General features: G+C 42.2%; 2 protein-coding genes and 1 long non-coding RNA gene across 3 annotated transcripts; 2 read left to right on the top strand and 1 right to left on the bottom strand.

Moving 5' to 3' along the window:
* Positions 1–841: 841 nt before the first annotated feature.
* On the bottom strand, positions 842–3,918 carry LOC137602287 (uncharacterized). Its single transcript, XR_011037151.1, has 3 exons — positions 3,655–3,918; positions 1,117–1,317; positions 842–956 (listed from the first exon to the last, which is right to left on the bottom strand). It is a non-coding gene; the product is annotated as an uncharacterized lncRNA (long non-coding RNA).
* Positions 3,919–4,878: 960 nt separating this feature from the next.
* Positions 4,879–13,791, top strand: LOC137603192 (uncharacterized). Its single transcript, XM_068326429.1, has 4 exons — positions 4,879–7,251; positions 9,176–9,247; positions 9,569–11,929; positions 13,783–13,791. Exons 1-4 carry the CDS (start codon positions 4,879–4,881, stop codon positions 13,789–13,791), a joined length of 4,815 nt encoding a protein of 1,604 aa, XP_068182530.1.
* A 650-nt stretch (positions 13,792–14,441) lies between these two features.
* On the top strand, positions 14,442–17,224 carry LOC137603190 (protocadherin beta-15-like). The gene is made up of 2 exons (XM_068326428.1): positions 14,442–16,924; positions 17,219–17,224. Exons 1-2 carry the CDS (start codon positions 14,495–14,497, stop codon positions 17,222–17,224), a joined length of 2,436 nt encoding a protein of 811 aa, XP_068182529.1. The 5' UTR covers positions 14,442–14,494.
* Positions 17,225–18,512: the final 1,288 nt, after the last annotated feature.

The raw sequence follows: 18,512 nt of genomic DNA, 5'->3' as shown, positions 1-18,512 counted from the left end.
AATTTAGCATTCATCTACAATATGAAAATATTGGGGTGCTTATGTTTCCCCTTGACTTACTGTGCAAAACAAAAAGTGCAATTAACTGAAATTAAAATGAACTGAAATAAAATTTAAGCTGACAAAACTACGAAACAAATTGAAATGTTCACATGTGCATTAAACTGCCAACACCAAGAACATACACATATATACATCTGGGACAAGTTATTGCACAAAACACCGATTTAACTTAAACCAGATATACACTGGTGAACTAACATGCTAATCAAACATAAAACTGGTAAAACTGCGACTTCGATGCGATGTTATAAAGAACGTCATTTTAAGTGACCACAACACTACAAAAGCGGTAGTTTCTACACTTTCCCATAACACATGTAAATCCGGCATTTACTCTCGCAACATTACTCTAACATATCATATAAGTGTTAAACAACATGTATGTACATGCATACTTGTTTACAAAACTTACAAACCTGTAAATTGAAGAAATAATGAGGAGAGGCAACGTTGTATTCAGTCAGCTCAGCTTCTTTCATCAGAATGAGGAAGTAGCAAAAGTCCGTGAACAAGACCGTACACAACGGAAAACTAACGCCTCGCACCTGCTGGCAGCACTGAGGTGCTCCAGAAGTCCATTAAACAAAACAAAATTATACACTTACACTGTATTTTTTTTCCAGACAGACAATAAATGAAAGCTATGGTTCAAATTAAAACATAATTACAAAAATTACCAAAATGAAAGCATTCATCACATTACATCAAATTTGACCATACGTTTTGTGTGTCACAGTACCATTTTCTTGAATTGACTGTATGAATGATTGGAGATCACTTATGAACTGCTGGAACACGTACGTTTCCTCAATCTCTCCTATTTCATCCAACATGCTATCAGCTAGCCCAGGGGTCGGCAACCTGCGGCTCTTTAGTGCCTCCCTTGCAGCTCCCTGGAGATTCATCACAAAATAAAAAAATAATACTTAAAAGAAAAAAATAGACAGATATTGTACTCTTAGCTAAAAATCTTTTTTTTAAAAACCAAAACTTATTGTTGTAAATTTCTTGTTTTTTTATGTTATCGTGATATTTAAAAATTTAGACAGGCACCTTTTAGGACAGCTCAGATGCGCTGTGGGGTCCTAGGCGATTGTAGCCCTGGCTTCAGAAAGCAGTGGTAATTGATTGGCAGCACAGTGGGCGGGTGATGACGGCTTTGACATGAGTCCTGACGGGTGAGACTCCCGGCATTCATGGCCACCTGAGGTAGGGTCTGCTCATTGCTGTCAGCCACGGCACTACCATTTTGTCCTGGAGGGCACACTGCCAGCCTGTGTCAAGTTGTGAGAGAGCCACGAAGATTCCACATTCTATTTAATAAAGGACAGCAGCGTTGCGGCCATCCGGTGGTGAGTGGAGAAGGTCCGCTGCTTGTCGGTACACATACTGTATATGTGCATATATATGAGTTCATACAGATTAGATGGGAATTGAAAATCACGCTAGCCACGCTAATTTTGCTAGCCACACTAATCGTGCTAGCTGCGCTAGTGAGGTTAGTCGTGTTGGCCATGCTAGGTGTGCTGGTCACATGAATTGCGTCAGCCATGCCGGCTGCTAATTGCACTGTTAGTAATCGCAATGTGAATACAGTAGTTACAACCATTAATCAAAACAAGTGTGTTGTTGTTTCGGTTTGTTCAACCTTATTATATGTAATATTGTGTAAGTATGGCCTGTCAGCAGGTCAGGTTTTTCTGGTAGAGGGTGAAATTGGGACCCGGTATAGAAGCGGAGAAGCGCCTGTTGCTCTGTTAAAGGAGAACGTATCCATTGGACGGAGGCGATTCTGGAGAGCGCGGTGATCTACAAAACCAAGTCGTTCACGAAATTATGTTCTGTAATGCTGCAAGTTACTGATTAAATACCAGAAATCAATTGCTCCCTGTGTGGTGCCTGCTGTCTGACTGGAGGTACTGCTGTGGATAAGGTGGTTCCAACACACAAACAGTCCCCCCAATTATATCACCGATAGTGATTACACGAAGGACCCATTCATTAAAATAATGAAAAAAAAACAGATAATATGCTTCTCTCTGCAAAGACAGTGAAGGAAAGAACACACAACATTACCAATCAGTAAATCAAGGACATTAATTCAACTCCAGTATACTCAATTAAACATGACGAATCGTGTGATGTGATCGATACTGAACAGACAGCGCTATTGCGCAGGTATGTAAACTCTGACGAGCTGCAAGAAGAAATGATGGAATTAATAGCACTGCTTGTTTAGAACACGTTACCTAAATGTAGCCAGGTGGACTAAAGACAAAGTATTTTCAGCTGTTCACACAGTATTATTTACATACACCCCTGAATTAGTACTGTAGTGACTGTATTTTTGTTTTAATACTTATTTTACTTGATAACAACTTATTCTGTGCGTTTCACAATGTTACGCGTCATATGTGGAAAGGATAACTGTGCTTTTGGTAAAGTGACGCTGTCACTTTAAGACTAGCGCAGCCGCAGAACTCGGGAGCGAGCGGAGCTCACATGAGACCACACACACACACACAAGGGCGCAGCGGTAGCGGGAAATTATGGTCTGTTCAGTTCTGTAGAGCAGTATGTGCGTGCAATATCTCCGTGCTGAGGGCCAACACTGAAAAGCAGTGCAGCAGGGGAGATTGAGAGCCACGCTGATTCCTGTTTCACTTCCGGTTGTGTGTATTTTCGCGCGCAGGGTGCACACCAGAGTGTGCACACCTGCGCGCAGTGTTGTCTAGATTTTAGAGAAGTTTTTCCAGATTGGTTAAGTTTTCCCCAGATGTGTCTAGAACTGTTTTAGATGTAGTATAGATCTGTCTAGATCTGCCTACTATTGTTAAGTAGCTGTATCTGAAGTTATCTAAAACTGTTAAGTTTTGTAGTTTTCCTTTTCTTACTGTGAATATGGATTAGGGACAGAAGAAGAATTATGGAGATAAACGAAATGAAGCTTTCTATTTTATGTTGTTATTGTTTTGGTCAACCAACAACTTCAGCTCATCAAATGAATGCTGTGCTATGTACAGTCGGGTAATAAAGACCCACATAAAAATTATTTTTGCTGTGTCCGGTCCCTATCATTTTAAACCAGGCCACATAAACATGCTCAATATACGTCCCCAGGAGCGGAAACACTGTTTTGTCATTGTAGCTCAAGCTGACTGTATTCATCAGGGATGTACAGCTCTCTCACCTGCCCTCCCTGGGAGTCCAGAGACGTTCATCACCATCACACACTGAACGGGATTACTGTATTTAGGAGTGATCGTCGATATGGAAAATAAACAATCATGAATCTCATTATGCATTTGTGGACTAGTTAGTCAATTTGATAGTAGACTAATATAGACAATTAGAGCTTGTGTTGCTTTAATTTAAGGCTTATATTTTTTTGCGGCTCCCGCCAGGTTTGATTTTATTTTTTCTTGGTCCAGTTTGGCTCTGAACGTTTAAGGTTGCCGACCCCTGAGCTAGCCGAACCAGGGCCCGACGGGACTGTTCTTTGTATCCCTCCCCTGCTGGTTCACTACACTTGAGGTGCTGGAACACTTTAATGAGCTCTGCCGTGCTAAGTGTATACAACACCGCACTAACCTCATCCTGGAGCTGCTCCATCTTTGACTTTTTTCGGTACCGTTCCGTCTGGGTTCGTTATTTTGAAGACGGGCTTCGTCGTTGTTACAGCGACTCCTGGCTGGCTCGCCAAATTTATGCTACACTTGTCCAATGATGACAACGTTCTTGCAGGTTCCAGTTATTTTATTGACATCCACAAAGTTTGTTATACATCCTCAGTGTCAAGTTATTCCTCCTCATTTTCTCCGTAACCGAACTGCGTATAGCTCGCTAGGTCCGACATTAACTCAATCTCTCTGCTCTCCCCGCGCGCGCGCTCACTCGCTTCACTTCTTCCTGAGTCACCGGAAGTCAGCGGCCGTCAGTCCGTCTCACCGCTGGTGCTGACACCTGCTGACGGAAATAGGTATTACACGACGTTTACTCCAAGTGAAGCAGGTGTGTCTCGTAGGTGACCCAAAACGAACAATATGAACATATAAACAATACTAAGAATAATGGTGGGGACAACAAACTGACTGAAATAATGAACACGAAACAATTCTGAACATAATCTTAACTAAATAAATGTTCAGGGTGTCACATCTTCATTAAAACAGAAGGAATCAAAATTATGATTATCATAATATCAGCAATCAACATGTGGTTTTTGATGTTTTTGTTCTCATGTAGTTTTTAAAATCAATTTAGAATCTAATTGAATTATCTGAGGTGATCCCGAATGTATTTCTTTTTATGGGAATAATATTTTGCCATTCCTTTCTTAATTAACATTTGGAAATATGAGCTATTCAGCACACAGTGTCTACAGAGTCATCATTCTGTTGATTTGTCTAAATGCAAGCATAATCTTTCAATTATATTTCATTCAATAGTCACAATAACAACACTCAAAATTATCAGACACCTGATGTTTTTTGTTTTTAGTCTGATATTAGAATGTATCTATCTACGTTGGTCATCAACTTTAAACATGTGTGAAACAGTTCCTTGTTGTACCTTAAAAAGTACTCATGGTGTCAGTGTGTACCAATAAACGAGAGAATGGGATATGCGCACTGTTCTGACTCAAAGAATGAAGTGCGGTCTCTCCCACTGGACTGCATCAGACAACGACAGTTTCGTTGATCGCAAAGCTAACATTTTTGTTTTATTTGAAGGGACCACGGCTATTTAATTGACATATTTTATAACTTCAGTGTGTGAATGATCCAACTCCCAGTAAAAATGGGAAACAACAGAATGTTACTGCTCTGCGGCCTAGCTTCTGTTTTCCTCGCCCCCCGCTTTATCTGTGGAGACGTGATCTACTCGATACCGGAGGAGATGAAACGTGGATCTGTAATTGGAAATATCGCCAAGGATTTGGGACTTGATTTGACCAGACTGTCTGCTCGCAAGGCCCGCATCGACACGGAGGATAACAGTGTTCATTACTGCGGTGTGAATCTCAACACCGGAGACTTGATCGTTCAGGAGAGGATTGACAGAGAAGCGCTTTGTTCCAAAAAGGCGTCGTGTGTTCTAAAGCAGGAACTTGTGCTGGAAAATCCTCTAGAACTGCATCGTGTTAATGTCCGCGTTCAAGACATCAACGATAATTCACCGCAGTTCAAGGAGGACTCACTAAAGATTGAAATACGGGAATCTGCTGACAAAGGCGAACGTTTTCTTCTAGGCGAGGCCCACGACGGAGACATCGGAGAGAATGCTGTTCAGCGCTACTCACTGCAGCAGAATGATCATTTCAATTTAAATGTAAACGATAAAGCAGGTGGACGAAAACACTGTGAACTGGTGTTAAATAAAGAGTTAGACAGAGAGGATAAGAAGGAAATTGTTTTGCTCCTAACAGCATTTGATGGCGGCTCTCCTCAGAGATCAGGTACTGTAGTCATTCACATCACTGTACTGGATGCTAATGATAACGTTCCAGTGTTTAGTCAGTCGGTCTATAAAGCCAGTCTGCCTGAAAACTCTCCTCTGGACACTTTGGTGATCACAGTTAGTGCTACTGACGCAGACGAGGGAGTGAACAGTGAGATTTCCTACGAGTTTGATCATGTCTCTGATGAAAATAATTTATTTTCTTTAGATTCTAAATCAGGAGAGGTGAGAGTAGCTGGAAATATTGATTATGAGAAAGAATCTTCATATGAAATGCAGATCAGCGCAAAAGATGGTCTGGGGTTAGTGTCATACACAACTCTAGTTATTGAGATTACTGATGTGAATGATAACGCACCTGTTATAAACCTGAAATCTCTGACCAATCCCGTGGCTGAGAACGTGTCACCTGGTACAGAGGTGGGCATCATTAACGTGCAGGATCGAGACTCTGAGAAGAACCGACAGGTCCGCTGTTCTATTCAGCAAAACGTCCCTTTCAAGTTGGTTCCGTCTATCAAAAACTATTATTCTCTGGTGACCACAGGACAACTGGACCGTGAAGTGGTGTCTGATTACAACATTACAATCACTGCCACTGACGAGGGCTCTCCACCTCTGTCCTCCTCCAAAAGTCTTCACTTGTCTGTAGCAGACATCAACGACAACCCCCCTGTGTTTGAGGAACAGTCCTACAGCGCATATGTGAGTGAAAATAACAAAGCTGGCTCCACTTTATGTTCCGTTACTGCTCGAGACCCCGACTGGAGACAAAACGGTACCGTGATTTATTCTGTGTTAGCCGGTGAGGTGAACGGTGCCCCGGTGTCCTCCTACGTGTCTGTGAACGGAGACACGGGGGTGATCCACGCTGTCAGGTCGTTCGATTATGAACACATGAGGAGTTTTCAAGTCCACCTGATGGCCAGAGACAACGGTTCTCCTCCGCTCAGCAGCAACGTGACCGTCAGTGTGTTCATATCGGATGTGAATGACAACTGTCCTCAGATCCTGTACCCCGCCCCGGAGGGCAGCTCGTTCATGACCGAGCTGGTCCCCAAAGCTGCCCACGGAGGCTCTGTGGTGTCCAAAGTGATAGCGGTGGACGCGGACTCTGGACAGAACGCCTGGCTGTCCTATCAGATAGTCAAATCCACCGATCCGGGACTTTTCACTATTGGTGTCCACAGCGGAGAGATCCGGACCCAGCGGGACATTTCACAATCTGACAGCATGAAACAGAACCTGATTGTGTCCGTGAAAGATAACGGACAGCCCTCTCTCTCTGCCACCTGCTCCATGTATTTACTCATCTCTGATAACTTGGCTGAGGTGCCAGAACTGAAGGACATTTCTTACGACGAGAAGAATTCCAAACTGACGTCTTATCTGATCGTCGCTCTGGTGTGTGTGTCCACCTTCTTTCTCACCTTCATCATCATCATCCTGGGTGTGAGGTTTTGTCGCAGGAGAAAACCCAGACTGTTGTTTGATGGAGCAGTCACCATCCCCGGCGCTTACCTGCCTCCTAATTACGCAGATGTTGACGGCACAGGAACTTTGCGCAGCGCTTACAATTATGACGCATACCTGACAACAGGATCTAGAACCAGTGACTTCAAGTTTGTGACGTCATACAATGACAACACACTGCCTGCTGAGCAGACTCTGAGGAAAAGCCCAACAGACTTTGCTGATGTGTTTGGAGATAGTGATGGTTCTCCTGAGGTAGGACATAATATATCACTATATTCCTTTTATATTTCCTGAACATACCTGTTTCTTTTGTCCTGTGCTTTACTTTTTTTTGTTTTTTGGTAACTTCAGTATACATTTTCAATCACGTCAAACTTGTTCCCGAAGTTATTAATATTGGAAAACAATTGCACTTTCAGCTGTCAGTATCCAGTCACTTAATCTCTCGGTACTCAAAATAATAACAGATCAAGTTGATCACATTTCCATTTTATTTTTTGCAGTATTGTGAAAACCATCTCTCTCGGATATTACGCAAACACACATGTAGCGCTTGTTGAAGTATATTTAGTGTTGTTTTTTCATCTAAACTTTTGATTGCTCCTGTTTATTTTGCACTCTCATAAAGCTGTAGTATAATGCTGCCTGTGTAACGGTTGTGAATAGGGAGGCAAAATGATGACTCAAATAGTTTTCTGTAGGAGACAATATTTAGTCTCCTAGTGTCTGCTTCTGCACCTCCGCTCCATCAGCAATGCAGCGCATCATTCTCTTGAGGCTAACACTAGTCCTCCAATACAGTACATATAAATATATTATAAATATAACAGGACTTAACAGGATTTAACTTAGTGCACAAATTGATCTGACGGAGTCGACACAAATTATTTGGAGACAATTGATATTTACAATATGATAAATTTCGGGAAGACAGCATAAAGCAAATAAACCCAGACTGTTGTTTGATGGAGCAGTCACCATCCTCAGCGCTTATCTGCCTCCTAATTACGCAGATGTTGACGGTACAAGAACTTTGCGCAGCGCTTACAATTATGACGCATACCTGACAACAGGATCTAGAACCAGTGACTTCAAGTTTGTGACGTCATACAATGATAACACGCTGCCTGCTGAGCAGATTCTGAGGAAAAGCCCAACAGACTTCGCTGATGTGTTTGGAGATTGTGGTGACTCCCTTGAGGTAGGGACACGTGACGCTTTTTTTATAAAATAAGGAATATTTATGATAAAGTTAAGTACTGAACGTATTGCCTTTTAGTTATTTATTTACATTCCATACATTTAAGCCACTAAACGATGAAACACACGTTTTCATGTGAATCTGCTGAATTTTGCATCCAGTTTCACTTTTTTTCTATCTTGTTAACCGTTTCGGCTGATGTAAATTGACACACTGCGCAATCCTTCCATTGCATGAGTGTTTCCTCATATATGCAAATTTTCTTGACATATGCCGATGTCAAATGTGAAACTCCAGCATTCCTTTCTGACTCTGCATGAGCACATCGAGATGTCCTTGACGAGTTGAAGGATTTGGTTCCTTGTGTCTCTGTCCTTGGTGCTTAATCACCGCTTCCTTATTTCATTTGTTGACGCTGCAATTTCGGTCGACCTAAGTAGAGCGGAAAAAACGATTTCAAATTAATTTTTTTGACTCATACATTTTCTGTTCTGAATGGACCATGTTTTTGAGAAAACTTTCGGTCTCTGAATTATTAACATCCTTTAATTAAAGGTAAAATAATATTGTCGATAAACATCACATCCTGTTTTGTCTTTAGTTTGAGAGGTGCTTTACTTGTCTGTAGATCCAGTCATTTGTAAGAGCCATCCTTTTGCTCAGTTGCTCATGTCTTAGGTTGATATAATTCCTTTACGTCAATCGCAATTTCTTGTGACATTTTTGAGGAACAGGAGCCATTATTTTTCTTTTTTTGAGTGCATTTCTTCAATTACTATCATTCCATTTGCTTTAGAGAGGACGAAAGACACATAGAAAGAGAGTTTTAACAACACGTTTGATTTGAACACTTGTGGATGATACAATATATAATGAATAATTGTGACATAATTGCTGCATCACGTCACCCACCATGAATCACGTTGGAATCATTTTTATTAATGAGGGCCAACGATCTTATCTGAACTTTTCAAGCACAAACATGGAACGTCCAGCTTTACGCAAAGACTAAAGCGACTTCAGTGTGTCATTTGTTCCATCGTGGTAGTGTGTTGTAATTTAAACACTTACGAAACTTGATGAAGTGATAGAACTTTAATAATTTCTGCAAAACTGTTGTATCGTATTTTTACAGAGGGGGTCACTATAGACCAGCGATGGAGTTAAATGTTCAGCCATCTTTGCACAACAGCCATTATTTGTACCGACCGCCCACAATTTCTGTATTTTTATGAACAACCACGAGGAAAATCGTTCAGGGCACCCACGATTACAATAGATTCTGTTCCAAACGTGGAAAAAAAAATTGTTTTAATTGTCCAGGTATCATTTTGACCGGCAGCCATGAATGGAAGGGGCGTCCTTCAGGGCAGTGTCTTTTTCTTTATTGTCATGTTTTACGCACACGGAGACCCGAGTTACTCGGTAATGGAGGAGCTCAAACGTGGATCTTTAATTGGAAACATCGCCAAGGATCTTGGGCTGGAATTGAATAAACTGTCTTCCCGTAAAGCTCGGATTGATATAGAAGGAAACGACAGACAATACTGCGAGATCAACCTTCGAAGCGGTGATTTGGTCGTTGCAGAAAGAATAGACAGAGAGGAGCATTGCGGAGAAAAGCTTTCGTGTTTTCTGAGATTCGACCTCCTTTTAGAGAACCCCCTGGAGTTACACCGGTTGTCCCTGCAAGTGCAAGATGTAAACGACAATGCACCGACTTTCCAGAAGGACAGGATTAAACTGGAAATCAGGGAGTCGGCTGTCAAAGGAGCAAGGTATCGCATTAATGCAGCACACGATGCTGATATAGGAACGAATTCCGTTGAGACCTATATTTTGGAAGAAAACCCGCATTTTGTCTTCAATATTCAGACGTCAAATGCTGGTACAAAATATGGTGAATTAGTTTTAGACAGGGAATTAGACCGAGAGGAGCAGCAAGACATAAAATTACTACTGACAGCTGTGGATGGTGGTTCGCCTCAGAGATCAGGTACTGTAGCCATACACGTCACTGTACTCGATGCTAATGATAACGCCCCAGTCTTCTCTGAAGCCGTATACACAACCACGTTACCAGAAAACTCGGAGATAAATACCCCAGTAATTACAGTACGTGCATCAGACGCAGATGAAGGTGTTAATGGAGAGGTCACTTATGAATTTAGCCGAATCTCTGAGAAATCACTGAAGCTTTTTTCATTAGATGAGAAAACAGGAGAAATCAGTGTGAGAGGTGGAATAGATTATGAAGAAGGATCCAATTATGAAATGTTCGTTGAAGCAAAAGATGGTTATGGTCTGTCTTCAGAGGCAAAGGTGACCATTGACATCACTGATGTGAATGATAATGCACCTGTGATACATGTAAAATCTCTGACCGATCCCGTGGCTGAGAACGTGTCACCTGGTACAGAGGTGGGCATCATTAACGTGCAGGATCGAGACTCTGAGAAGAACCGACAGGTCCGCTGTTCTATTCAGCAAAACGTCCCTTTCAAGTTGGTTCCGTCTATCAAAAACTATTATTCTCTGGTGACCACAGGACAACTGGACCGTGAAGTGGTGTCTGATTACAACATTACAATCACTGCCACTGACGAGGGCTCTCCACCTCTGTCCTCCTCCAAAAGTCTTCACTTGTCTGTAGCAGACATCAACGACAACCCCCCTGTGTTTGAGGAACAGTCCTACAGCGCATATGTGAGTGAAAATAACAAAGCTGGCTCCACTTTATGTTCCGTTACTGCTCGAGACCCCGACTGGAGACAAAACGGTACCGTGATTTATTCTGTGTTAGCCGGTGAGGTGAACGGTGCCCCGGTGTCCTCCTACGTGTCTGTGAACGGAGACACGGGGGTGATCCACGCTGTCAGGTCGTTCGATTATGAACACATGAGGAGTTTTCAAGTCCACCTGATGGCCAGAGACAACGGTTCTCCTCCGCTCAGCAGCAACGTGACCGTCAGTGTGTTCATATCGGATGTGAATGACAACTGTCCTCAGATCCTGTACCCCGCCCCGGAGGGCAGCTCGTTCATGACCGAGCTGGTCCCCAAAGCTGCCCACGGAGGCTCTGTGGTGTCCAAAGTGATAGCGGTGGACGCGGACTCTGGACAGAACGCCTGGCTGTCCTATCAGATAGTCAAATCCACCGATCCGGGACTTTTCACTATTGGTGTCCACAGCGGAGAGATCCGGACCCAGCGGGACATTTCACAATCTGACAGCATGAAACAGAACCTGATTGTGTCCGTGAAAGATAACGGACAGCCCTCTCTCTCTGCCACCTGCTCCATGTATTTACTCATCTCTGATAACTTGGCTGAGGTGCCAGAACTGAAGGACATTTCTTACGACGAGAAGAATTCCAAACTGACGTCTTATCTGATCATCGCTCTGGTGTGTGTGTCCACCTTCTTTCTCACCTTCATCATCATCATCCTGGGTGTGAGGTTTTGTCGCAGGAGAAAACCCAGACTGTTGTTTGATGGAGCAGTCACCATCCCCGGCGCTTATCTGCCTCCTAATTACGCAGATGTTGACGGCACAGGAACTTTGCGCAGCGCTTACAATTATGACGCATACCTGACAACAGGATCTAGAACCAGTGACTTCAAGTTTGTGACGTCATACAATGACAACACACTGCCTGCTGAGCAGACTCTGAGGAAAAGCCCAACAGACTTTGCTGATGTGTTTGGAGATAGTGATGGTTCTCCTGAGGTAGGACATAATAAATCACTATATTCCTTTTACATTTCCTGAAGATACATGTTTCTTTTGTCCTGTGCTTTACTTTTTTTTTGTTTTTTGTGGTAACTTCAGTATATATTTTCAATCACGCCAAACTTGTTCCCGAAGTTATTAATATTGGAAAACAATTGCACTTTCAGCTGTCAGTATCCAGTCACTTAATCTCTCCGTACTCAAAATAATAACAGATCAAGTTGATCACATTTCAATTTTATTTTTTGCAGTATTGTGAAAACCATCTCTCTCGGATATTACACAAACACACATGTATACTGTATTGCAGCGCTTGTTGAAGTATATTTATTGTTTTTTTTTCATCTAAACTTTTGATTGCTCCTGTTTATTTTGCACTCTCATAAAGCTGTAGTATAATGCTGCCTGTGTAACGGTTGTGAATAGGGAGGCAAAATGATGACTCAAATAGTTTTCTGTAGGAGACAATATTTAGTCTCCTTAATGTCTGCTTCTGCACCTCCGCTCCATCAGCAATGCAGCGCATCATTCTCTTGAGGCTAACACTAGTCCTCCAATACAGTACATATAAATGTATTATAAATATAACAGGACTTGAATTTAATCTACTGCACAAATTGATCTGACGGAGTCAACACAAATTATTTGGACACAATTGATATTTACAATATGATAAATTTCGGGAAGGCAGCATAAAGCAAATCAAGCAGTGACACCTGTGAACAAATCAAATAATTGTTGCTGAACAAAATATCCAAAGTGATTTCTAACATTCAAAAACAAAGTCATATCTGTAGGAGACAATATACATTAATTCTCCCCGATTTCTGCGTCTGCACCTCCGCTCCTAAAACATAAATAATAAATGTTACGTTTGGTATTTATGCTCCACCGTCTTCGCGGCATTTTTACCAGACCGGGACTATCAATTATGTCTCAGCTCTGGCGCCAAACTTTTACATCAGTACAAAAATCTTATAAAAGAATGCCAAATACAAATTAAAACTGCGAGTAACATGAGAACATTATCTGTTGTTATGTATTGGAGGTTACAACGAAAACAGCTCAGGTCTAAAAGACTAAATAAGAAAACAGCGGAGCGGCTCTCTCACATATAACCCAACTTCAGAATGCAGCGCATCATTGAGGGACAGACGGGAGGAGCTACGGAAGCACAGAAGGTACAGAAGCCACGAAGTGCGCACAAGGCAAGCTTCGCAATAAACACGAAAGAAAAACAAGAACACCAACGTCTCTATAAAATTCACATAAACCCGACAAAAGGCTCAAAAGTAAATAACAATTTAACTCCTCTACACTTGTATCGCTGTCCTTGGTGCTGAATTGTGGCTGTTTGGTTTTTGCAGTTTCAGAAGTTGTCCTACCTCTATTTCTTTCTCCTTGACATGCGCGTTTCATTTTACACTTTGCTGAAATGTGGTTCAATAGGTTGTCTTCAGGCTTATCATCAGTAACCAGGTTCGTTCTGTCGTATTTTAAATCTGTATTTTGCAATTATTTTGCATTCATCTGAAGTACCGCTTTTTTATCGATACTTGTTAGCTGTTCATTTCTTAACCACAGTTTGTGAGCGGTGCATATACTCTAACAGCTTAGCTTGTGTGCTGTTATTCCATTCCTATCCTTTAGTTTAACGTTTTTAAGGTCTCTTGTGAATGACAATTATTTACTGTGTCTCTTTGAAAAATGCGCCTTTCAAAAATGTTTCTTGAGCTTGCTATCAACCAAACGTGAAATCGCTGGCGAAATTACAATTTCATTTGTTAGAGACGCAGTCACGTTGGTGTGTTGTTATCCTATCTTAGAATATGAATTGTTCCATTATGCAGGGACAATAGTCGTTTAAAATCGCACGTTAAAAAGCGTCTTTAACATATAGAGTATATCACTGCACATTTGAAGATTATTCTTTTCATAGTATGTAAGCACAGAATGTGTACTAGAGTGCTTTTAATATTTTCACTTTTCGACCATGTGTGACGTTCAGGTACGAAGAGGAGGAAACAGTATGGTTAAAATTCCTCAAAACGACATATGCATTACTAAATGTGAGGTTGCGTTAATAGATTTGAGGTTTACAAAAATAAAATAATAAATCAATTAAAGAAAATAACGATTATAGTCTCTATATGCATGTTACATTTTCGCTGTGTCTTATTTTTTTAAACACTAAAAATTACTTGAATTCCAAGACTTTTCTGAGACACTTTTAATAAAGTTGATACTAGTTTTGGTATACTTTCAATGACACAAACGGATAATGTAAAAAATCTGATATCATATAGATATTATGAGAATTATTTTCAATCGTACTATTAGTAGAAATATTAGTAGAAATGATTTCTCGACATCAACTTGTTGTACCTTAACAAATGCTCATGGTGTCAGTGTGCACCATTAAACGAGGAGACTCGGAGAGAACGCACCCTTTCTGTGTCAAATATCCGAGCGCCGGAGTATTCCTTTATACCACAGCTGAGAGGAACAGGTCGTGCATGACAAGAGTGTGAAGGTTTTGTATTTGAGTTCATCGCTGGTTTGATGGGTTATAACGTAGTGCGACATTTCTCTTTTTCGGAAACAATGGGTTTTAAAAGATTTGCGCTGCTCTGCGGCCTTGCTTTTATTTCCCTCGTCCTCCACCCTGTCTGCGGAGATGTTACCTACTCGATACAGGAGGAGATGAAACGTGGATCTGTAATTGGAAATATCGCCAAGGATTTGGGACTTGATTTAACCAGACTGTCTGCTCGCAAGGCCCGCATCGACACGGAGGATAACAGTGTTCATTACTGCGGTGTGAATCTCAACACCGGAGACCTGATCGTTCAGGAGAGGATTGACAGAGAAGCGCTTTGTTCCAAAAAGGCGTCGTGTGTTCTAAAGCAGGAACTTGTGCTGGAAAATCCTCTAGAACTGCATCGTGTTAATGTCCGCGTTCAAGACATCAACGATAATTCACCGCAGTTTAAGGAGAACTCACTAAAGATTGAAATACAGGAATCTACTTTCAAGGGTGCGCATTTTCTTCTAGGCGAGGCCCACGACGGAGACATCGGAGAGAATGCTGTTCAGGGCTACTCACTGCAGCAGAATGATCATTTCAATTTAAATGTAAACGATAAAGCAGGTGGACGAAAACACTGTGAACTGGTGTTAAATAAAGAGTTAGACAGAGAGGATAAGAAGGAAATTGTTTTGCTCCTAACAGCATTTGATGGCGGCTCTCCTCAGAGATCAGGTACTGTAGTCATTCACATCACTGTACTGGATGCTAATGATAACGTTCCAGTGTTTAGTCAGTCGGTCTATAAAGCCAGTCTGCCTGAAAACTCTCCTCTGGACACTTTGGTGATCACAGTGAGTGCTACTGACGCAGACGAGGGAGTGAACAGTGAGATTTCCTACGAGTTTGATCATGTCTCTGATGACAACAATTTGTTTTCTTTAGATTCTAAATCAGGAGAGGTGAGAGTAGCTGGAAATATTGATTATGAGAAAGAATCTTCATATGAAATGCAGATCAGCGCAAAAGATGGTCTGGGGTTAGTGTCATACACAACTCTAGTTATTGAGATTACTGATGTGAATGACAACGCTCCTGTTATAAACTTGAAATCTCTGACCAATCCCGTGGCTGAGAACGTGTCACCTGGTACAGAGGTGGGCATCATTAACGTGCAGGATCGAGACTCTGAGAAGAACCGACAGGTCCGCTGTTCTATTCAGCAAAACGTCCCTTTCAAGTTGGTTCCGTCTATCAAAAACTATTATTCTCTGGTGACCACAGGACAACTGGACCGTGAAGTGGTGTCTGATTACAACATTACAATCACTGCCACTGACGAGGGCTCTCCACCTCTGTCCTCCTCCAAAAGTCTTCACTTGTCTGTAGCAGACATCAACGACAACCCCCCTGTGTTTGAGGAACAGTCCTACAGCGCATATGTGAGTGAAAATAACAAAGCTGGCTCCACTTTATGTTCCGTTACTGCTCGAGACCCCGACTGGAGACAAAACGGTACCGTGATTTATTCTGTGTTAGCCGGTGAGGTGAACGGTGCCCCGGTGTCCTCCTACGTGTCTGTGAACGGAGACACGGGGGTGATCCACGCTGTCAGGTCGTTCGATTATGAACACATGAGGAGTTTTCAAGTCCACCTGATGGCCAGAGACAACGGTTCTCCTCCGCTCAGCAGCAACGTGACCGTCAGTGTGTTCATATCGGATGTGAATGACAACTGTCCTCAGATCCTGTACCCCGCCCCGGAGGGCAGCTCGTTCATGACCGAGCTGGTCCCCAAAGCTGCCCACGGAGGCTCTGTGGTGTCCAAAGTGATAGCGGTGGACGCGGACTCTGGACAGAACGCCTGGCTGTCCTATCAGATAGTCAAATCCACCGATCCGGGACTTTTCACTATTGGTGTCCACAGCGGAGAGATCCGGACCCAGCGGGACATTTCACAATCTGACAGCATGAAACAGAACCTGATTGTGTCCGTGAAAGATAACGGACAGCCCTCTCTCTCTGCCACCTGCTCCATGTATTTACTCATCTCTGATAACTTGGCTGAGGTGCCAGAACTGAAGGACATTTCTTATGACGAGAAGAATTCCAAACTGACGTCTTATCTGATCATCGCTCTGGTGTGTGTGTCCACCTTTTTTCTCACCTTCATCATCATCATCCTGGGTGTGAGGTTTTGTCGCAGGAGAAAACCCAGACTGTTGTTTGATGGAGCAGTCACCATCCCCGGCGCTTATCTGCCTCCTAATTACGCAGATGTTGACGGCACAGGAACTTTGCGCAGCGCTTACAATTATGACGCATACCTGACAACAGGATCTAGAACCAGTGACTTCAAGTTTGTGACGTCATACAATGACAACACACTGCCTGCTGAGCAGACTCTGAGGAAAAGCCCAACAGACTTTGCTGATGTGTTTGGAGATAGCGACTGCTCACCTGAGGTAGGAAGTGATCACAGACTTGAATTCTTGGCGAACTTACAGAACGTTTAATTTCTGATGCATTGTGTTCAACCCTTTTTCATTTTGTGATGCTTAGCAACAGTTTTTTTTGGTTTTGGTTAAGAAGTCATGATCTCTGCTTCCACCTGTTGTCTTAAAATTCTGAAGTTGTACAAACAATAACCCAACGTTTATGAAGTTTTTAAGCCTTTTTTAAATTCTGTTGCGCTGAGTTTCCGTTCGATGGCATGGCTCATCTTTCCAACATTAACGTTATTGTTTCTCTATTCTTAGTGCTGATCTGTTGTCGTTTATGGTGGTGGTGATGTGGTGATGCAGTTTTTTTTAGCTATATCTGTGAACATTTTGAGACATGGCGGTCATGGTGGTTCAATATGTTGTGTCGAGTCAACTGGGATTGTTATCTATCCGTTCGTCCGTCCTTCCATCCATCCATCTATCTAAAGTAGAGAGAGAGAAGACTAGAACTTTATTGATCCTTTAAGGAGGTTCCGTCAGGGAAATTAATTACTCCGTCGCACTACACACAGCACAGTGAGTATACAAAAACACAGAAAAAGAACACAGAAAGTACCAGCATATACAAAGTAGTACCAACACCAAATAGAAAGATTAATAATTAACCCATCAAGAATATACAAATATAAAGGCATAAATAGGCATAGGAATAAAAAGATAAAAATAAACAGGCCTAGTTAGGCATGGGTAGTGTGAAATGTCTATAGTGTTTGCATTGTTTTAGGTGTATTATGTGTGTCAACCATCAGCTCTCGCGTAGACTTTCTTCTTCTTTAGAGAGGAGTTGAGCAGTTTAATGGCTCGGGGGATGAAGGAGTTCTTAAGTCTGTTGGTCCTGCATGTTGGGAGGGGCAGCCTCTGGCTGCTCAGGCTCCTCAGACTTCTCTGGTTGTTAGTAACGTAGTGCAGAGGGTGGCTGACATTGTTCATGATGTCCAGCAGTTTGTCCAAGGTTCTCTTCTCTGCCACCGTTGCCAGAGGGTCCAGCTTCATTCAGACCACTGAGCTAGCCCGCCTGATCAGCTTTTGCAGCCTGGAGAGATCCACCCTCGTCACGCTCCCTCCCAAACACACCACAGCGTACAACAGGACGCTGGCCACCACAAGGACTAGGGACAGCAAAGGGGGGCTACACTTGGTTTCTAAATATTATCTAGAAAGAATGAAGTACAATAGCTGGTGAAACATCGATTAAACTATCTATAAAATGGATAGATAGAAAGATGGAAAGATAGAAAGATGGAAACATAGATAGATAAACAGATAGATAATATTTAGAAAGCAAGTGTACCCCCCTTTGCTGTCCCTAGCAGATACTATGGGTGACTAACCTGAGTTCCCGGTGGTGCTTTGTATTTGTATTTACAGGGAGTGCAGAATTATTAGGCAAGTTGTATTTTTGAGGATTAATTTTGTTACTGAACAACAACCCTGTTCTTAATTAACCCAAAAGACTCATTAATATCAAAGCTGAACACTTTTGGAAGTTGGAGTGGGTTTTTTTTTTTTAGTTTTAGCTATTTTAGGAGGATATCTGTGTGTGTTGGTG

The sequence above is a fragment of the Antennarius striatus genome, chromosome 10 (genome assembly GCF_040054535.1).
Source record: "Antennarius striatus isolate MH-2024 chromosome 10, ASM4005453v1, whole genome shotgun sequence".
Lineage (NCBI taxonomy): Eukaryota > Metazoa > Chordata > Actinopteri > Lophiiformes > Antennariidae > Antennarius > Antennarius striatus.
Note: the sequence above shows the minus strand (reverse complement) of the source record. Positions and strands in the feature narration are given on the sequence as shown.